The following is a 17009-nucleotide window of genomic DNA, read 5'->3' as shown; positions in this document are numbered from 1 at the left end:
TAATGATAGTGATGGTAATGGTGACGATGGTAATTATAGTGATGGTGATGGTAATGATAGTGATGGTGATGATGACGATGGTAAGGATAGTGATGGTGACGATGGTAATGATAGTGAAGGTGATGGTGATGGTAATGATAGTGATGGTTATGGTGACAATGGTAATTATAGTGATGATGATGGTAATGATAGTGATGATGATGATGGTAATTATAGTGATGATGATGGTAATGATAGTGATGATGATGATGATGATGGTGATGATGGTAATTATAGTGATGATGATGGTAATGATAGTGATGATGATGATGGTGATGATGGTAATTATAGTGATGGTGATGGTAATGATAGTGATGGTGATGGTAATGATAGTGATGGTGATGGTGACGATAGTAAAGATAGTAATGGTGATGATGGTAATGATAGTGATGGTGATGATGACGATGGTAATGATAGTGATGGTAATGATGGTGATGATGACGATGGTAATGATAGTGATGGTGATGATGACGATGGTAATGATAGTGATGGTGATGATGACGATGGTAAAAATGGTGATGGTGACGATGGTAAAGATAGTGAAGGTGATGGTGATGGTAATGATAGTGATGGTGAAGGTGGCAATGGTAATTATAGTGATGATGATGGTAATGATAGTGATGATGATAGTGATGATGATGATTATGATAGTAATTATAGTGATGATGATGGTAATGATAGTGATGACGATGGTAATGATGGTGATGGTGGCGATGGTAATGATGACGATGGTAGTGATGGTGATGGTGACGATGGTAATGATAGTGATGGTGATGGTAATGATAGTGATGGTGACGATGGTAATGATAGTGATGGTGATCATGACGATGGTAATGATAGTGATGGTGACGATGGTAATGATAGTGATGGTGATGGTGACAATGGTAATTATAGTGATGATGATGATGGTAATGATAGTGATGATGATGATGGTAATTATAGTGATGATGATAATAATAATGATAGTGTTGACGATGGTAATGATAGTGATGATGATGGTAATGATGGTGATGGTAATGATAGTGATGGTGGCGATGTTAATGATAGTGATGGTGATGGTAATGATAGTGATGGTGACGATAGTAATGGTGATGATGATGGTAATGATGGTGATGGTAATGATAGTGATGGTGGCGATGTTAATGATAGTGATGGTAATGATAGTGATGGTGATGATGACGATGGTAATGATAGTGATGGTAATGGTGACGATGGTAATTATAGTGATGGTGATGGTAATGATAGTGATGGTGATGATGACGATGGTAAGGATAGTGATGGTGACGATGGTAATGATAGTGAAGGTGACGGTGATGGTAATGATAGTGATGGTTATGGTGACAATGGTAATTATAGTGATGATGATGGTAATGATAGTGATGATGATGATGGTAATTATAGTGATGATGATGGTAATGATAGTGATGATGATGATGGTGATGATGGTAATTATAGTGATGATGATGGTAATGATAGTGATGGTGGCGATGGTGATGATGACGATGGTAATAATAGTGATGGTGATGGTAATGATGGTGATGGTAATGATAGTGATGGTGATGGAGGCGATGGTAAAGATAGTAATGGTGATGATGGTAATGATAGTGATGGTGATGATGACGATGGTAATGATAGTGATGGTAATGATAGTGATGGTGATGATGACGATGGTAATGATAGTGATGGTGATGATGACGATGGTAATGATAGTGATGGTGATGATGACGATGGTAAAAATGGTGATGGTGACGATGGTAAAGATAGTGAAGGTGATGGTGATGGTAATGATAGTGATGGTGAAGGTGGCAATGGTAATTATAGTGATGATGGTAATGTTAGTGATGATGATAGTGATGATGATGATTATGATAGTAATTATAGTGATGATGATGGTAATGATAGTGATGACGATGGTAATGATGGTGATGGTGGCGATGGTAATGATGACGATGGTAGTGATGGTGATGGTGACGATGGTAATGATAGTGATGGTGATGGTATTGATAGTGATGGTGACGATGGTAATGATAGTGATGGTGATCATGACGATGGTAATGATAGTGATGGTGACGATGGTAATGATAGTGATGGTGATGGTGACAATGGTAATTATAGTGATGATGATGATGGTAATGATAGTGATGATGATGATGGTAATTATAGTGATGATGATAATAATAATGATAGTGTTGACGATGGTAATGATAGTGATGATGATGGTAATGATGGTGATGGTAATGATAGTGATGGTGGCGATAGTAATGGTGATGATGACGATGGTAATGATAGTGATGGTAATGGTGACGATGGTAATTATAGTGATGGTGATGGTAATGATAGTGATGGTGATGATGACGATGGTAAGGATAGTGATGGTGACGATGGTAATGATAGTGAAGGTGATGGTGATGGTAATGATAGTGATGGTTATGGTGACAATGGTAATTATAGTGATGATGGTAATGTTAGTGATAATGATGATGGTAATTATAGTGATGATGATGGTAATGATAGTGATGATGATGATGGTGATGATGGTAATTATAGTGATGATGATGGTAATGATAGTGATGGTGGCGATGGTGATGATGACGATGGTAATGATAGTGATGGTGATGGTAATGATGGTGATGGTAATGATAGTAATGGTGATGGTGGCGATGGTAATGATAGTGATGGTGATGGTAATGATAGTGATGGTGACAATAGTAATGGTGATGATGACGATGGTAATGATAGTGATGGTGATGGTGACGATGGTAATGATAGTGATGGTAATGATAGTGATGGTGATGATGACGATGGTAATTATAGTGATGGTGATGGTGACGATGGTAATGATAGTGATGGTTATGGTGACAATGGTAATTATAGTGATGATGATGGTAATGATAGTGATGATGATGATGATGGTAATTATAGTGATGATGATGGTAATGATAGTGATGATGATTGATGGTAATTATAGTGTTGATGATTGTAATGATAGTGATGGTAGCGATGCTGATGATGACGATGGTAATGATAGTGTAGTGATGGTAATGATGGTGATGGTAATGATAGTGATGGTAATGATAGTGATGGTGATGATGATGATGGTAATGATAGTGATGGTGATGATGACGATGATAATGATAGTGATGGTGATGGTAATGATAGTGATAGTGTCGATGGTAATGATAGTGATGGTGATGATGATAGTGATGGTGACGATGGTTATGATAGTGATGGTGATGGTATTGATAGTGATGGTGATGGTGACAATGGTAATTATAGTGATGATGATGATGGTAATGATAGTGATGATGATGATGGTAATTATAGTGATGATGATAATAATGATAGTGTTCACGATGGTAATGATAGTGATGGTGATGATGACGATGGTAATGATAGTGATGGTAATGATAGTGACGATGGTAATGATGGTGATGATGACGATGGTAATGATGGTGATGGTGACGAGACGATGGTAATGATAGTGATGCTGATGGTAATGATAGTGATGGTGATGGTGACGATGGTAATGATGGTGATGGTAATGATAGTGATGATGATAGTAATGATAATGATGGTAATGATAGTGATGACGATGGTAATGATAGTGATGACGATGGTAATGATGGTGATGATGGTAATGATAGTGATGATGGTAATTATAGTGATGATGATGATGGTAATGATAGTGATGATGATGGTAGTGATGGTGATGATGACGATGGTAATGATAGTGATGGTGATGGTGACAATGGTAATGATCGTGATGGTGACAATGGTAATGATAGTGATGGTGATGATGACAATGGTAATGATAGTGATGGTGATGGTAATGATAGTGATGGTTATGGTGACTATGGTAATGATAGTGATGATGATGGTAATGATAGTGATGATGATGATGATGGTAATTATAGTGATGATGATGGTAATTATAGTGATGATGATAATAATGATAGTGTTGACTATGGTAATGATAGTGATGGTGATGATGACGATAGTGATGATAGTGATAGTGACGATGGTAATGATGGTGATGGTGATGATGACGATGGTAATGATGGTGATGGTGACGAGACGATGGTAATGATAGTGATGGTGATGGTAATGATAGTGATGGTGATGGTGACGATGGTAATGATGGTGATGGTAATGATAGTGATGATGATGGTATGATGATGGTGACGATGGTAATGATAGTGATGGTGACGATGGTATCATAGTGATGGTGACGATGGTAATGATGGTGATGGTAATGATGGTAATGGTAATGATAGTGATGTTGATGATGACAATGGTAATGATAGTGATGGTGATAGTGACGATGGTAATTATAGTGATGGTGGCGATGGTAATGATAGTGATGGTGATGGTAATGATAGTGATGGTGATGGTAATGATAGTGATGGTGATGGTGATGATAGTAAAGATAGTAATGGTGATGATGGTAATGATAGTGATGGTGATGGTGACGATGGTATGATAGTGATGGTCATGATGGTAGTGATGGTGATGGTGACGATGGTAATGATGGTGATGGTGACGATGGTAATGATAGTGATGGTGATGATGATGGTAATGATAGTGATGGTAATGATAGTGATGGTGATGGTGACGATGGTAATGATAGTGATGGTGACGATGGTAAGGATGGTGATGGGGACGATGGTAATGATAGTGATGGTAATGATAGTGATGATGATGGTAATGATGATGGTGACGATGGTAATGATAGTGATGGTGACAATGGTAATCATAGTGATGGTGACGATGGTAATGATGGTGATGGTAATGGTAATGATAGTGATGTTGATGATGACAATGGTAATGATAGTGATGGTGATAGTGACGATGGTAATTATAGTGATGGTGGCGATGGTAATGATAGTGATGGTGATGGTAATGATAGTGATGGTGATGGTAATGATAGTGATGGTGATGGTGACGATAGTAAAGATAGTAATGGTGATGATGGTAATGATAGTGATGGTGATGGTGACGATGGTAATGATAGTGATGGTCATGATGATGATGGTAATGATAGTGATGGTGATGGTGACGATGGTAATGATGGTGATGGTGACGATGGTAATGATAGTGATGGTGATGATGATGATGATGGTAATGATAGTGATGGTAATGATAGTGATGGTGATGGTGACGATGGTAATGATAGTGATGGTGATGTGACGATGGTAATGATAGTGATGGTGATGGGGACGATGGTAATGATAGTGATGGTAATGATAGTGATGACGATGGTAATGATGGTGATGGTGACGATGGTAATGATAGTGATGGTGACGATGGTAATGATGGTGATGGTGACGATGGTAATGATAGTGATGGTGATGATGACGATGGTAATGATAGTGATGGTGACGATGGTAATGATAGTGATGGTGATGGTGACGATGGTATGATGGTGATGGTGACGATGGTAATGATAGTGATGGTGATGGTGACGATGGTAATGATAGTGATGGTGATGGTGACAATGGTAATGATAGTGATGGTGATGGGGACGATGGTAATGATAGTGATGGTGATGATGATGATGATGGTAATGATAGTGATGGTAATGATAGTGATGGTGATGGTGACGATGGTAATGATAGTGATGGTGATGGTGACGATGGTAATGATAGTGATGGTGATGGGGACGATGGTAATGATAGTGATGGTAATGATAGTGATGACGATGGTAATGATGGTGATGGTGACGATGGTAATGATAGTGATGGTGACGATGGTAATGATGGTGATGGTGACGATGGTAATGACAGTGATGGTGATGATGAGATGGTAATGATAGTGATGGTGACGATGGTAATGATAGTGATGGTGATGGTGACGATGGTAATGATGGTGATGGTGACGATGGTAATGATAGTGATGGTGATGGTGACGATGGTAATGATAGTGATGGTGATGGTGACAATGGTAATGATAGTGATGGTGATGGGGACGATGGTAATGATAGTGATGGTAATGATAGTGATGACGATGGTAATGATGGTGATGGTGACGATGGTGGTGATGGTGACGATGGTAATGATGGTGATGGTGACGATGGTAATGATAGTGATGGCGATGATGACGATGGTAATGATAGTGATGGTGATGGTGACGATGGTAATGATAGTGATGGTGACGATGGTAATGATGGTGATGGTGACGATGGTAATGATGGTGATGGTGACGATGGTAATGATAGTGATGGTGACGATGGTAATGATAGTGATGGTGACGATGGTAATGATAGTGATGACGATGGTAATGATGATGATGGTGACGATGGTAATGATAGTGATGGTGATGGTGATGATGGTAATGATGGTGATGGTAATGATGGTAATGGTAATGATAGTGATGGTGATGATGACAATGGTAATGATAGTGATGGTGATAGTGACGATGGTAATGATAGTGATGGTGGCGATGGTAATGATAGTGATGGTGATGGTAATGATAGTGATGGTGATGGTAATGATAGTGATGGTGATGGTGACGATAGTAAAGATAGTAATGGTGATGATGGTAATGATAGTGATGGTGATGATGACGATGGTAATGATAGTGATGGTAATGATAGTGATGGTGATGATGACGATGGTAATGATAGTGATGGTGATGATGACGATGGTAATGATAGTGATGGTGATGATGACGATGGTAAAAATGGTGATGGTGACGATGGTAAAGATAGTGAAGGTGATGGTGATGGTAATGATAGTGATGGTGAAGGTGGCAATGGTAATTATAGTGATGATGATGGTAATGATAGTGATGATGATAGTGATGATGATGATTATGATAGTAATTATAGTGATGATGATGGTAATGATAGTGATGACGATGGTAATGATGGTGATGGTGGCGATGGTAATGATGACGATGGTAGTGATGGTGATGGTGACGATGGTAATGATGGTGATGGTAATGATAGTGATGGTGACGATGGTAATGATAGTGATGGTGATCATGACGATGGTAATGATAGTGATGGTGACGATGGTAATGATAGTGATGGTGATGGTGACAATGGTAATTATAGTGATGATGATGATGGTAATGATAGTGATGATGATGATGGTAATTATAGTGATGATGATAATAATAATGATAGTGTTGACGATGGTAATGATAGTGATAATGATGGTAATGATGGTGATGGTAATGATAGTGATGGTGGCGATGTTAATGATAGTGATGGTGATGGTAATGATAGTGATGGTGACGATAGTAATGGTGATGATGACGATGGTAATGATAGTGATGGTAATGGTGACGATGGTAATTATAGTGATGGTGATGGTAATGATAGTGATGGTGATGATGACGATGGTAAGGATAGTGATGGTGACGATGGTAATGATAGTGAAGGTGATGGTGATGGTAATGATAGTGATGGTTATGGTGACAATGGTAATTATAGTGATGATGATGGTAATGATAGTGATGATGATGATGGTAATTATAGTGATGATGATGGTAATGATAGTGATGATGATGATGATGATGGTGATGATGGTAATTATAGTGATGATGATGGTAATGATAGTGATGATGATGATGGTGATGATGGTAATTATAGTGATGGTGATGGTAATGATAGTGATGGTGATGGTAATGATAGTGATGGTGATGGTGACGATAGTAAAGATAGTAATGGTGATGATGGTAATGATAGTGATGGTGATGATGACGATGGTAATGATAGTGATGGTAATGATGGTGATGATGACGATGGTAATGATAGTGATGGTGATGATGACGATGGTAATGATAGTGATGGTGATGATGACGATGGTAAAAATGGTGATGGTGACGATGGTAAAGATAGTGAAGGTGATGGTGATGGTAATGATAGTGATGGTGAAGGTGGCAATGGTAATTATAGTGATGATGATGGTAATGATAGTGATGATGATAGTGATGATGATGATTATGATAGTAATTATAGTGATGATGATGGTAATGATAGTGATGACGATGGTAATGATGGTGATGGTGGCGATGGTAATGATGACGATGGTAGTGATGGTGATGGTGACGATGGTAATGATAGTGATGGTGATGGTAATGATAGTGATGGTGACGATGGTAATGATAGTGATGGTGATCATGACGATGGTAATGATAGTGATGGTGACGATGGTAATGATAGTGATGGTGATGGTGACAATGGTAATTATAGTGATGATGATGATGGTAATGATAGTGATGATGATGATGGTAATTATAGTGATGATGATAATAATAATGATAGTGTTGACGATGGTAATGATAGTGATGATGATGGTAATGATGGTGATGGTAATGATAGTGATGGTGGCGATGTTAATGATAGTGATGGTGATGGTAATGATAGTGATGGTGACGATAGTAATGGTGATGATGATGGTAATGATGGTGATGGTAATGATAGTGATGGTGGCGATGTTAATGATAGTGATGGTAATGATAGTGATGGTGATGATGACGATGGTAATGATAGTGATGGTAATGGTGACGATGGTAATTATAGTGATGGTGATGGTAATGATAGTGATGGTGATGATGACGATGGTAAGGATAGTGATGGTGACGATGGTAATGATAGTGAAGGTGACGGTGATGGTAATGATAGTGATGGTTATGGTGACAATGGTAATTATAGTGATGATGATGGTAATGATAGTGATGATGATGATGGTAATTATAGTGATGATGATGGTAATGATAGTGATGATGATGATGGTGATGATGGTAATTATAGTGATGATGATGGTAATGATAGTGATGGTGGCGATGGTGATGATGACGATGGTAATAATAGTGATGGTGATGGTAATGATGGTGATGGTAATGATAGTGATGGTGATGGAGGCGATGGTAAAGATAGTAATGGTGATGATGGTAATGATAGTGATGGTGATGATGACGATGGTAATGATAGTGATGGTAATGATAGTGATGGTGATGATGACGATGGTAATGATAGTGATGGTGATGATGACGATGGTAATGATAGTGATGGTGATGATGACGATGGTAAAAATGGTGATGGTGACGATGGTAAAGATAGTGAAGGTGATGGTGATGGTAATGATAGTGATGGTGAAGGTGGCAATGGTAATTATAGTGATGATGGTAATGATAGTGATGATGATAGTGATGATGATGATTATGATAGTAATTATAGTGATGATGATGGTAATGATAGTGATGACGATGGTAATGATGGTGATGGTGGCGATGGTAATGATGACGATGGTAGTGATGGTGATGGTGACGATGGTAATGATAGTGATGGTGATGGTAATGATAGTGATGGTGACGATGGTAATGATAGTGATGGTGATCATGACGATGGTAATGATAGTGATGGTGACGATGGTAATGATAGTGATGGTGATGGTGACAATGGTAATTATAGTGATGATGATGATGGTAATGATAGTGATGATGATGATGGTAATTATAGTGATGATGATAATAATAATGATAGTGTTGACGATGGTAATGATAGTGATGATGATGGTAATGATGGTGATGGTAATGATAGTGATGGTGGCGATAGTAATGGTGATGATGACGATGGTAATGATAGTGATGGTAATGGTGACGATGGTAATTATAGTGATGGTGATGGTAATGATAGTGATGGTGATGATGACGATGGTAAGGATAGTGATGGTGACGATGGTAATGATAGTGAAGGTGATGGTGATGGTAATGATAGTGATGGTTATGGTGACAATGGTAATTATAGTGATGATGGTAATGATAGTGATAATGATGATGGTAATTATAGTGATGATGATGGTAATGATAGTGATGATGATGATGGTGATGATGGTAATTATAGTGATGATGATGGTAATGATAGTGATGGTGGCGATGGTGATGATGACGATGGTAATGATAGTGATGGTGATGGTAATGATGGTGATGGTAATGATAGTAATGGTGATGGTGGCGATGGTAATGATAGTGATGGTGATGGTAATGATAGTGATGGTGACAATAGTAATGGTGATGATGACGATGGTAATGATAGTGATGGTGATGGTGACGATGGTAATGATAGTGATGGTGATGGTAATGATAGTGATGGTGATGATGACGATGGTAATTATAGTGATGGTGATGGTGACGATGGTAATGATAGTGATGGTTATGGTGACAATGGTAATTATAGTGATGATGATGGTAATGATAGTGATGATGATGATGATGGTAATTATAGTGATGATGATGGTAATGATAGTGATGATGATGATGGTAATTATAGTGATGATGATTGTAATGATAGTGATGGTAGCGATGCTGATGATGACGATGGTAATGATAGTGATAGTGATGGTAATGATGGTGATGGTAATGATAGTGATGGTAATGATAGTGATGGTGATGATGATGATGGTAATGATAGTGATGGTGATGATGACGATGATAATGATAGTGATGGTGATGGTAATGATAGTGATAGTGACGATGGTAATGATAGTGATGGTGATGATGATAGTGATGGTGACGATGGTTATGATAGTGATGGTGATGGTAATGATAGTGATGGTGATGGTGACAATGGTAATTATAGTGATGATGATGATGGTAATGATAGTGATGATGATGATGGTAATTATAGTGATGATGATAATAATGATAGTGTTCACGATGGTAATGATAGTGATGGTGATGATGACGATGGTAATGATAGTGATGGTAATGATAGTGACGATGGTAATGATGGTGATGATGACGATGGTAATGATGGTGATGGTGACGAGACGATGGTAATGATAGTGATGCTGATGGTAATGATAGTGATGGTGATGGTGACGATGGTAATGATGGTGATGGTAATGATAGTGATGATGATAGTAATGATAATGATGGTAATGATAGTGATGACGATGGTAATGATAGTGATGACGATGGTAATGATGGTGATGATGGTAATGATAGTGATGATGGTAATTATAGTGATGATGATGATGGTAATGATAGTGATGATGATGGTAGTGATGGTGATGATGACGATGGTAATGATAGTGATGGTGATGGTGACAATGGTAATGATCGTGATGGTGACAATGGTAATGATAGTGATGGTGATGATGACAATGGTAATGATAGTGATGGTGATGGTAATGATAGTGATGGTTATGGTGACTATGGTAATGATAGTGATGATGATGGTAATGATAGTGATGATGATGATGATGGTAATTATAGTGATGATGATGGTAATTATAGTGATGATGATAATAATGATAGTGTTGACTATGGTAATGATAGTGATGGTGATGATGACGATGGTAATGATAGTGATGATAGTGATAGTGACGATGGTAATGATGGTGATGGTGATGATGACGATGGTAATGATGGTGATGGTGACGAGACGATGGTAATGATAGTGATGGTGATGGTAATGATAGTGATGGTGATGGTGACGATGGTAATGATGGTGATGGTAATGATAGTGATGATGATGGTAATGATAGTGATGGTGATGGTGACGATGGTAATGATGGTGATGGTAATGATAGTGATGATGATAGTGATGATGATGATGGTAATTATAGTGATGACGATGATAATGATAGTGATGGTGACAATGGTAATTATAGTGATGATGATGGTAATGATAGTGATGACGATGGTAATGATAGTGATGGTGATGGTAATGATAGTAATGGTGATGGTGACGATGGTAATGATGGTGACGGTGACGATGGTAATGATGGTGATGGTGACGATGGTAATGATAGTGATGGTGATGACGATGGTAATGATAGTGATGGTGACAATGGTAATTATAGTGATGATGATGGTAATGATAGTGATAACGATGGTAATGATAGTGATGGTGATGGTGACGATGGTAATGATAGTGATGGTGAATGTGACGATGGTAATTATGGTGATGGTGACGATGGTAATGATAGTGATGGTGATGATGACGATGGTAATGATAGTTATGGTGACTGTGACGATGGTAATGATGGTGATGGTAATGATGGTGATGGTGACGATGGTAATGATAGTGATGACGATGGTAATGATAGTGATGGTAATGATAGTGATGGTAATGATAGTGATGGTAATGATAGTGATAGTAATGATAGTGATGGTAATGATAGTGATAGTAATGATAGTGATGGTGATGATGACAATGGTAATGATAGTGATGGTGATGATGACGATGGTAATGATAGTGATGGTGATGATGACAATGGTAATGATAGTGATGGTGACGATGGTAATGATAGTGATGGTGACGATGGTAATGATAGTGATGGTGATGATGACGATGATAATGATAGTGATGGTGACGATGGTAATGATAGTGATGGTGATGATGGTAATGGTAATGATGGTGATGGTGATGATAATGATGGTAATGATAGTGATGGTGATGGTGACGATGGTAATGATAGTGATGGTGATGGTAATGATGGTGATGGTGATGATGACGATGGTAATGATAGTGATAGTGATGATGACGATGGTAATGATGGTGATGATGATGGTAATGATAGTGATGGTGATGACGATGGTAATGATGGTGATGGTGACAATTGTAATAATAGTGATGATGATGGTAATAATAGTGATGATGATAATGGTAATTATAGTGATGATGATGGTAATGATAGTTATGACGATGGTAATGATAATGATAGTGATCATGATGGTGACGATGGTGATGGTAATGATAGTGATGGTGACGATGGTAATGATAGTGATGGTGATGGTGACAATGGTAATTATAGTGATGATGATGATGGTAATGATAGTGATGACGATGGTAATGATAATGATAGTGATGGTGATGGTGACGATGGTAATGATAGTGATGGTGATGGTGACGATGGTAATGATGGTGATGGTGACGATGGTAATGATAGTGATGGTGATGGTGACGATGGTAATGATGGTGATGGTGACGATGGTAATGATAGTGATGGTGATGGTGACGATGGTAATGATGGTGATGGTGACAATGGTAATTATAGTGATGATGGTAATGATAGTGATGACGATGGTAATGATAATGATAGTGATCGTGATGGTGACGATGGTGATGGTAATGATAGTGATGGTGACGATGGTAATGATAGTGATGGTGATGGTGACAATGGTAATTATAGTGATGGTGACAATGGTAATTATAGTGATGATGATGGTAATGATAGTGATGACTATGGCGATGATGATGTTGACGGTGATGATGATGACGATGATTTCATACAATAGTCATTCAGTTTGATTGGATTAAAAGGAGAAGAAGTTGTAGATTTGTAGATACAAAGTTGAAGAAGTTTTTCTTTGTGTTTGGTGTTTTTTGCATTATGTGAGGAGCCGGAGTTGGAGGGGGATTTAGGTAAAGATTATTATCTCAAAAATTATCTGAATGATCCAGCCGCAAAATGAATGAAGTCTCCGATTGTTATAGGGAAATGCTTAGTCGGCCGTTTAGGCTTTATTCACGTTTTGTGGTGCAGCGATGGTTTTCTCAAAGAAAAGTGACACCACGGCCCGACGACTACAAAAAAATCCATGTAAAAAAAAAAGAAGTCTTTATAAACATGGCGTGCATTACTGCACCATCCACTCTCCAAGTATACATCCCGCAACCGGTTTATAAATGTGCCCCTCTATATTTTGTGACGAGATCTTGGGGTTCTTTATGGGAGTTCATTGAACCTACATAACTATTATATCAAAGCTGAAAGAAAGTCAATAAACGAAATAGACAAATTCCTCCCTATGAGAAGTCTGAGACAGTAAGTGTCCCGCCCCTGCGGAGCCCTCCAAGAGACTGACAGGAAGTAGAATGTGCGGAGGAGATTATTTCCCCCTCGCAGGGACGGTTTAGAGAGGTCCCTTCATGTTCTTCTTTAGGTTTATAGTTCTTTATCATTTGTGGCATTTCTTGGTTTTGACTCGGATGTTTCTTTCCACAGGACCTGGACAGCAATAAATTACGTTCCCTCTATTCCTTCCGATCTACGTCTACCTCACCACACAAGCCCGACGAAGGGGCTCGCGACCGCAGCGATCTTATGAACAGTGTTAACTTTGGGACTCCTGAACGTCGCAAGGGAAGCCTGGCCGATGTGGTGGACACTCTGAAACAGAAGAAACTGGAAGAGATGACGAAGACGGAGCAGGACGGTGAGTGCATCGTGTTCTTCTGAGGGTTCTGTAGCCTGCGGGAAACGAGTGGGATATGGAGAGGCTGAGAAGTACTTAATTGTCAATAGCTGGAAAAGAATTCTCGGCGTGTTACTATGGCGACGGCTGTTGGAAATACGCGATAAATGATATCTGTTCCATTGGCATGGCTTGACTTTCCATCCTGGGGCTGGGGCATATAATTGGAGACTCGGGGGTATCTGGGCACACACTTGACTATATGAATTGAGATGTTTGTTTGTGAATTTCTTTCTTTTTTTTTTACTTTCTACGACCGCCGTCTCGCGGGCCGCACTGAAGACCTGAAATACGTTGCTGATCTGTACAGCCTCGGAGCAGCTGTACAATACCAAACACAGTTAACCCTTGACAAACGCTTCTTTATGAGCCGTAGATCAGATAACAACAGCTGGATTAATATGTTGGACATTGGCATGGCTCCGTATCTTGGCACTTGAGGCGCGCCAATGCTGCATGAATAGTATTTTGTGCCTTTAGCAATTTTCTGTTGCTGAAATAAAAAAATAGTCCCATTAAAGTTCTAACAATGATACTTGGAGTGTGATACTGACCAGATGCCGGCTGTCAGGAAGGATTTTTAGTTCACAGTAAAGGGCTCAGATTGGCTCGTTGCGTTGTCACGTTGCGTTACATTCTCTTCTGTCCGTTCTGTTAAGGTCTCCTCTGTTGTTAAGTCAATTCTCTTGATTGGACGGCGACAATCAATTATTCGTATTCTCCTTCAGCGGACGGACGCTTCTCAATGTCCCGTAATTCACAGGACATTAATTTCCGGATTACATCAAACAGACCCGTTCTAATCATTTTATAGCCTCTGACTGATAATAACCTGGTGGGGAACCTTCAGCAATTCTTCTCAGCAGAACATTAGGTTTTGTTAGAGACCCCCGCATCTTGTATGAAACGTTCCTGTGTGTCTGCCGAGCTGTGAGGCCTCTTTGTAGAGCACATAAAACAGCCGGGAGATTCAGCGCAGAATATCTGACCAAACACCTGAGATGTGACCTGATGGCAAATACAGTGGGGTAAGATGTGCTAAATGGAGCAAGCAATGGTGGGGTGAGTAGCAGTAAATGGGGTGGGCAGGGGTAGATGAACAGTATAGTAGGTGCAGATGAGAAGGCAATAGTCAGTGTGGGCTGTGGTAGATGGGTAAGCAGTAATATCGGGCAGAAGTAGTGTAGGTAAGCAGTGTCAAATGGGGTATGTAATTGGGCATCAGTGTACAGTGGTCGGTAGGTTAGGGAATGGTAAACTAAAGCAGTTGTAGGCATGAAAGTCAATGGCAGGCATGAAAGATAATGTGAGACATAGACGGCTGTGATATATTGTTGGCAGTGGTAGATATAGAGATTAGTGGTAGACGTGGGCGGCAGTGGTAGATGTGGGCGGCAGTGGTAGATCTGGGTGGCAGTGGTAGATGTGGTCGGCAGTGGTGGGCGGCAGTGGTAGATGTGGGCGGCAGTGGTAGATGTGGGCAGCAGTGGTGGGTGGCAGTGGTAGATGTGGGCGGCAGTGGTAGACGTGGGCGGCAGTGGTTGACGGCAGTGGTAGATGTGGGCGGCATTGGTGGGCGGCAGTGGTAGATGTGGGTGGCAGTGGTGGGTGGCAGTGGTAGATGTGGGTGGCAGTGGTAGATGTGGGTGGCAGTGGTAGACGTGGGCGGCAGTGGTGGGCAGCAGTGGTAGATGTGGGCGGCAGTGGTAGATGTGGGCAGCAGTGGTGGGTGGCAGTGGTAGATGTGGGCGGCAGTGGTAGACGTGGGCGGCAGTGGTTGACGGCAGTGGTAGATGTGGGCGGCATTGGTGGGCGGCAGTGGTAGATGTGGGTGGCAGTGGTGGGTGGCAGTGGTAGATGTGGGTGGCAGTGGTAGATGTGGGTGGCAGTGGTAGACGTGGGCGGCAGTGGTGGGCAGCAGTGGTAGATGTGGGCGGCAGTGGTAGATGTGGGTGGCAGTGGTGGGTGGCAGTGGTAGACGTGGGCGGCAGTGGTGGGCGGCAGTGGTAGATGTGGGCGGCAGTGGTGGATGGAGATAGTTATGGTGGTTGGGTTGTCATTCATGTTTGGGTCTTCTGGCTTCCAGTATGGATCAGTGTACCGCAGTCTATGTCATAGTCAGTGCCTGGATTGGACGTTGTGTAAGGGGTCCTATAACCCGGGCACAGGGGTCACTTGTATTACACTCTCCTTCCCATAGAAATCGGACTATTTGTTTGCCCTTTGGCGGCCTGGAAGCTTCGAGATGAAACGTTCTGGTGCAAAGTAATGAGGGTTTATGAGCAGCAAATATATTTAACCCACATATTGAAAGAAACAGGAAGGTCCCTGAGGTCATGAGAATAAACCGGCTAATGAGAACTCGAATTGAGGATCTGCAATTGAGAGGGTCAACAGGTTGGTGCCTCGGAGACTTTGCCGCAGCTGCTGAAATCTGGTTGTTGCTGCAGTTTAAGTGGTGAAGTGCTGCTGCTACTGCGGCCCGTCTGTTTGTCGGAGGCAGAGAGGTGTCCCGGCATAATGTGCAGCTGTTTAATAAGAACGCCTGAGCCGCTGTAACTCCCCACACAGGCTGAGGAGCACCTAGAGCCGCCCGCACGTCCATACATAACGTCTCCATCACACAGATAACAGATTGACATCATTACTGGGAATTAAAATCTCATTTCCATCTCTGGGAATCAACCGGCACCAATGAAAAATGAAATTCAAACTAATATTGAGTTGTGGGACTGGATAATCCGGCGGCCTCAGAGCGG

General features: G+C 40.4%; 1 protein-coding gene across 7 annotated transcripts in view; it reads left to right on the top strand.

The window, feature by feature from the left end:
* Positions 1-17009, top strand: part of SOX6 (SRY-box transcription factor 6) — a 481651-nt gene that overhangs the window by 233543 nt on the left and 231099 nt on the right. For all 7 annotated transcript variants that reach the window (XM_075838210.1, XM_075838209.1, XM_075838211.1 and 4 more), the window contains exon 5: positions 14001-14211. In XM_075838210.1, coding sequence (XP_075694325.1) covers positions 14001-14211 — 211 coding nt within the window. The remainder of the gene's footprint in view (positions 1-14000; positions 14212-17009) is intronic.

Source organism: Rhinoderma darwinii, chromosome 9 (genome assembly GCF_050947455.1).
Source record: "Rhinoderma darwinii isolate aRhiDar2 chromosome 9, aRhiDar2.hap1, whole genome shotgun sequence".
NCBI classification, from domain to species: domain Eukaryota; kingdom Metazoa; phylum Chordata; class Amphibia; order Anura; family Rhinodermatidae; genus Rhinoderma; species Rhinoderma darwinii.
This window is presented reverse-complemented; position numbering and strand designations above follow the sequence as displayed.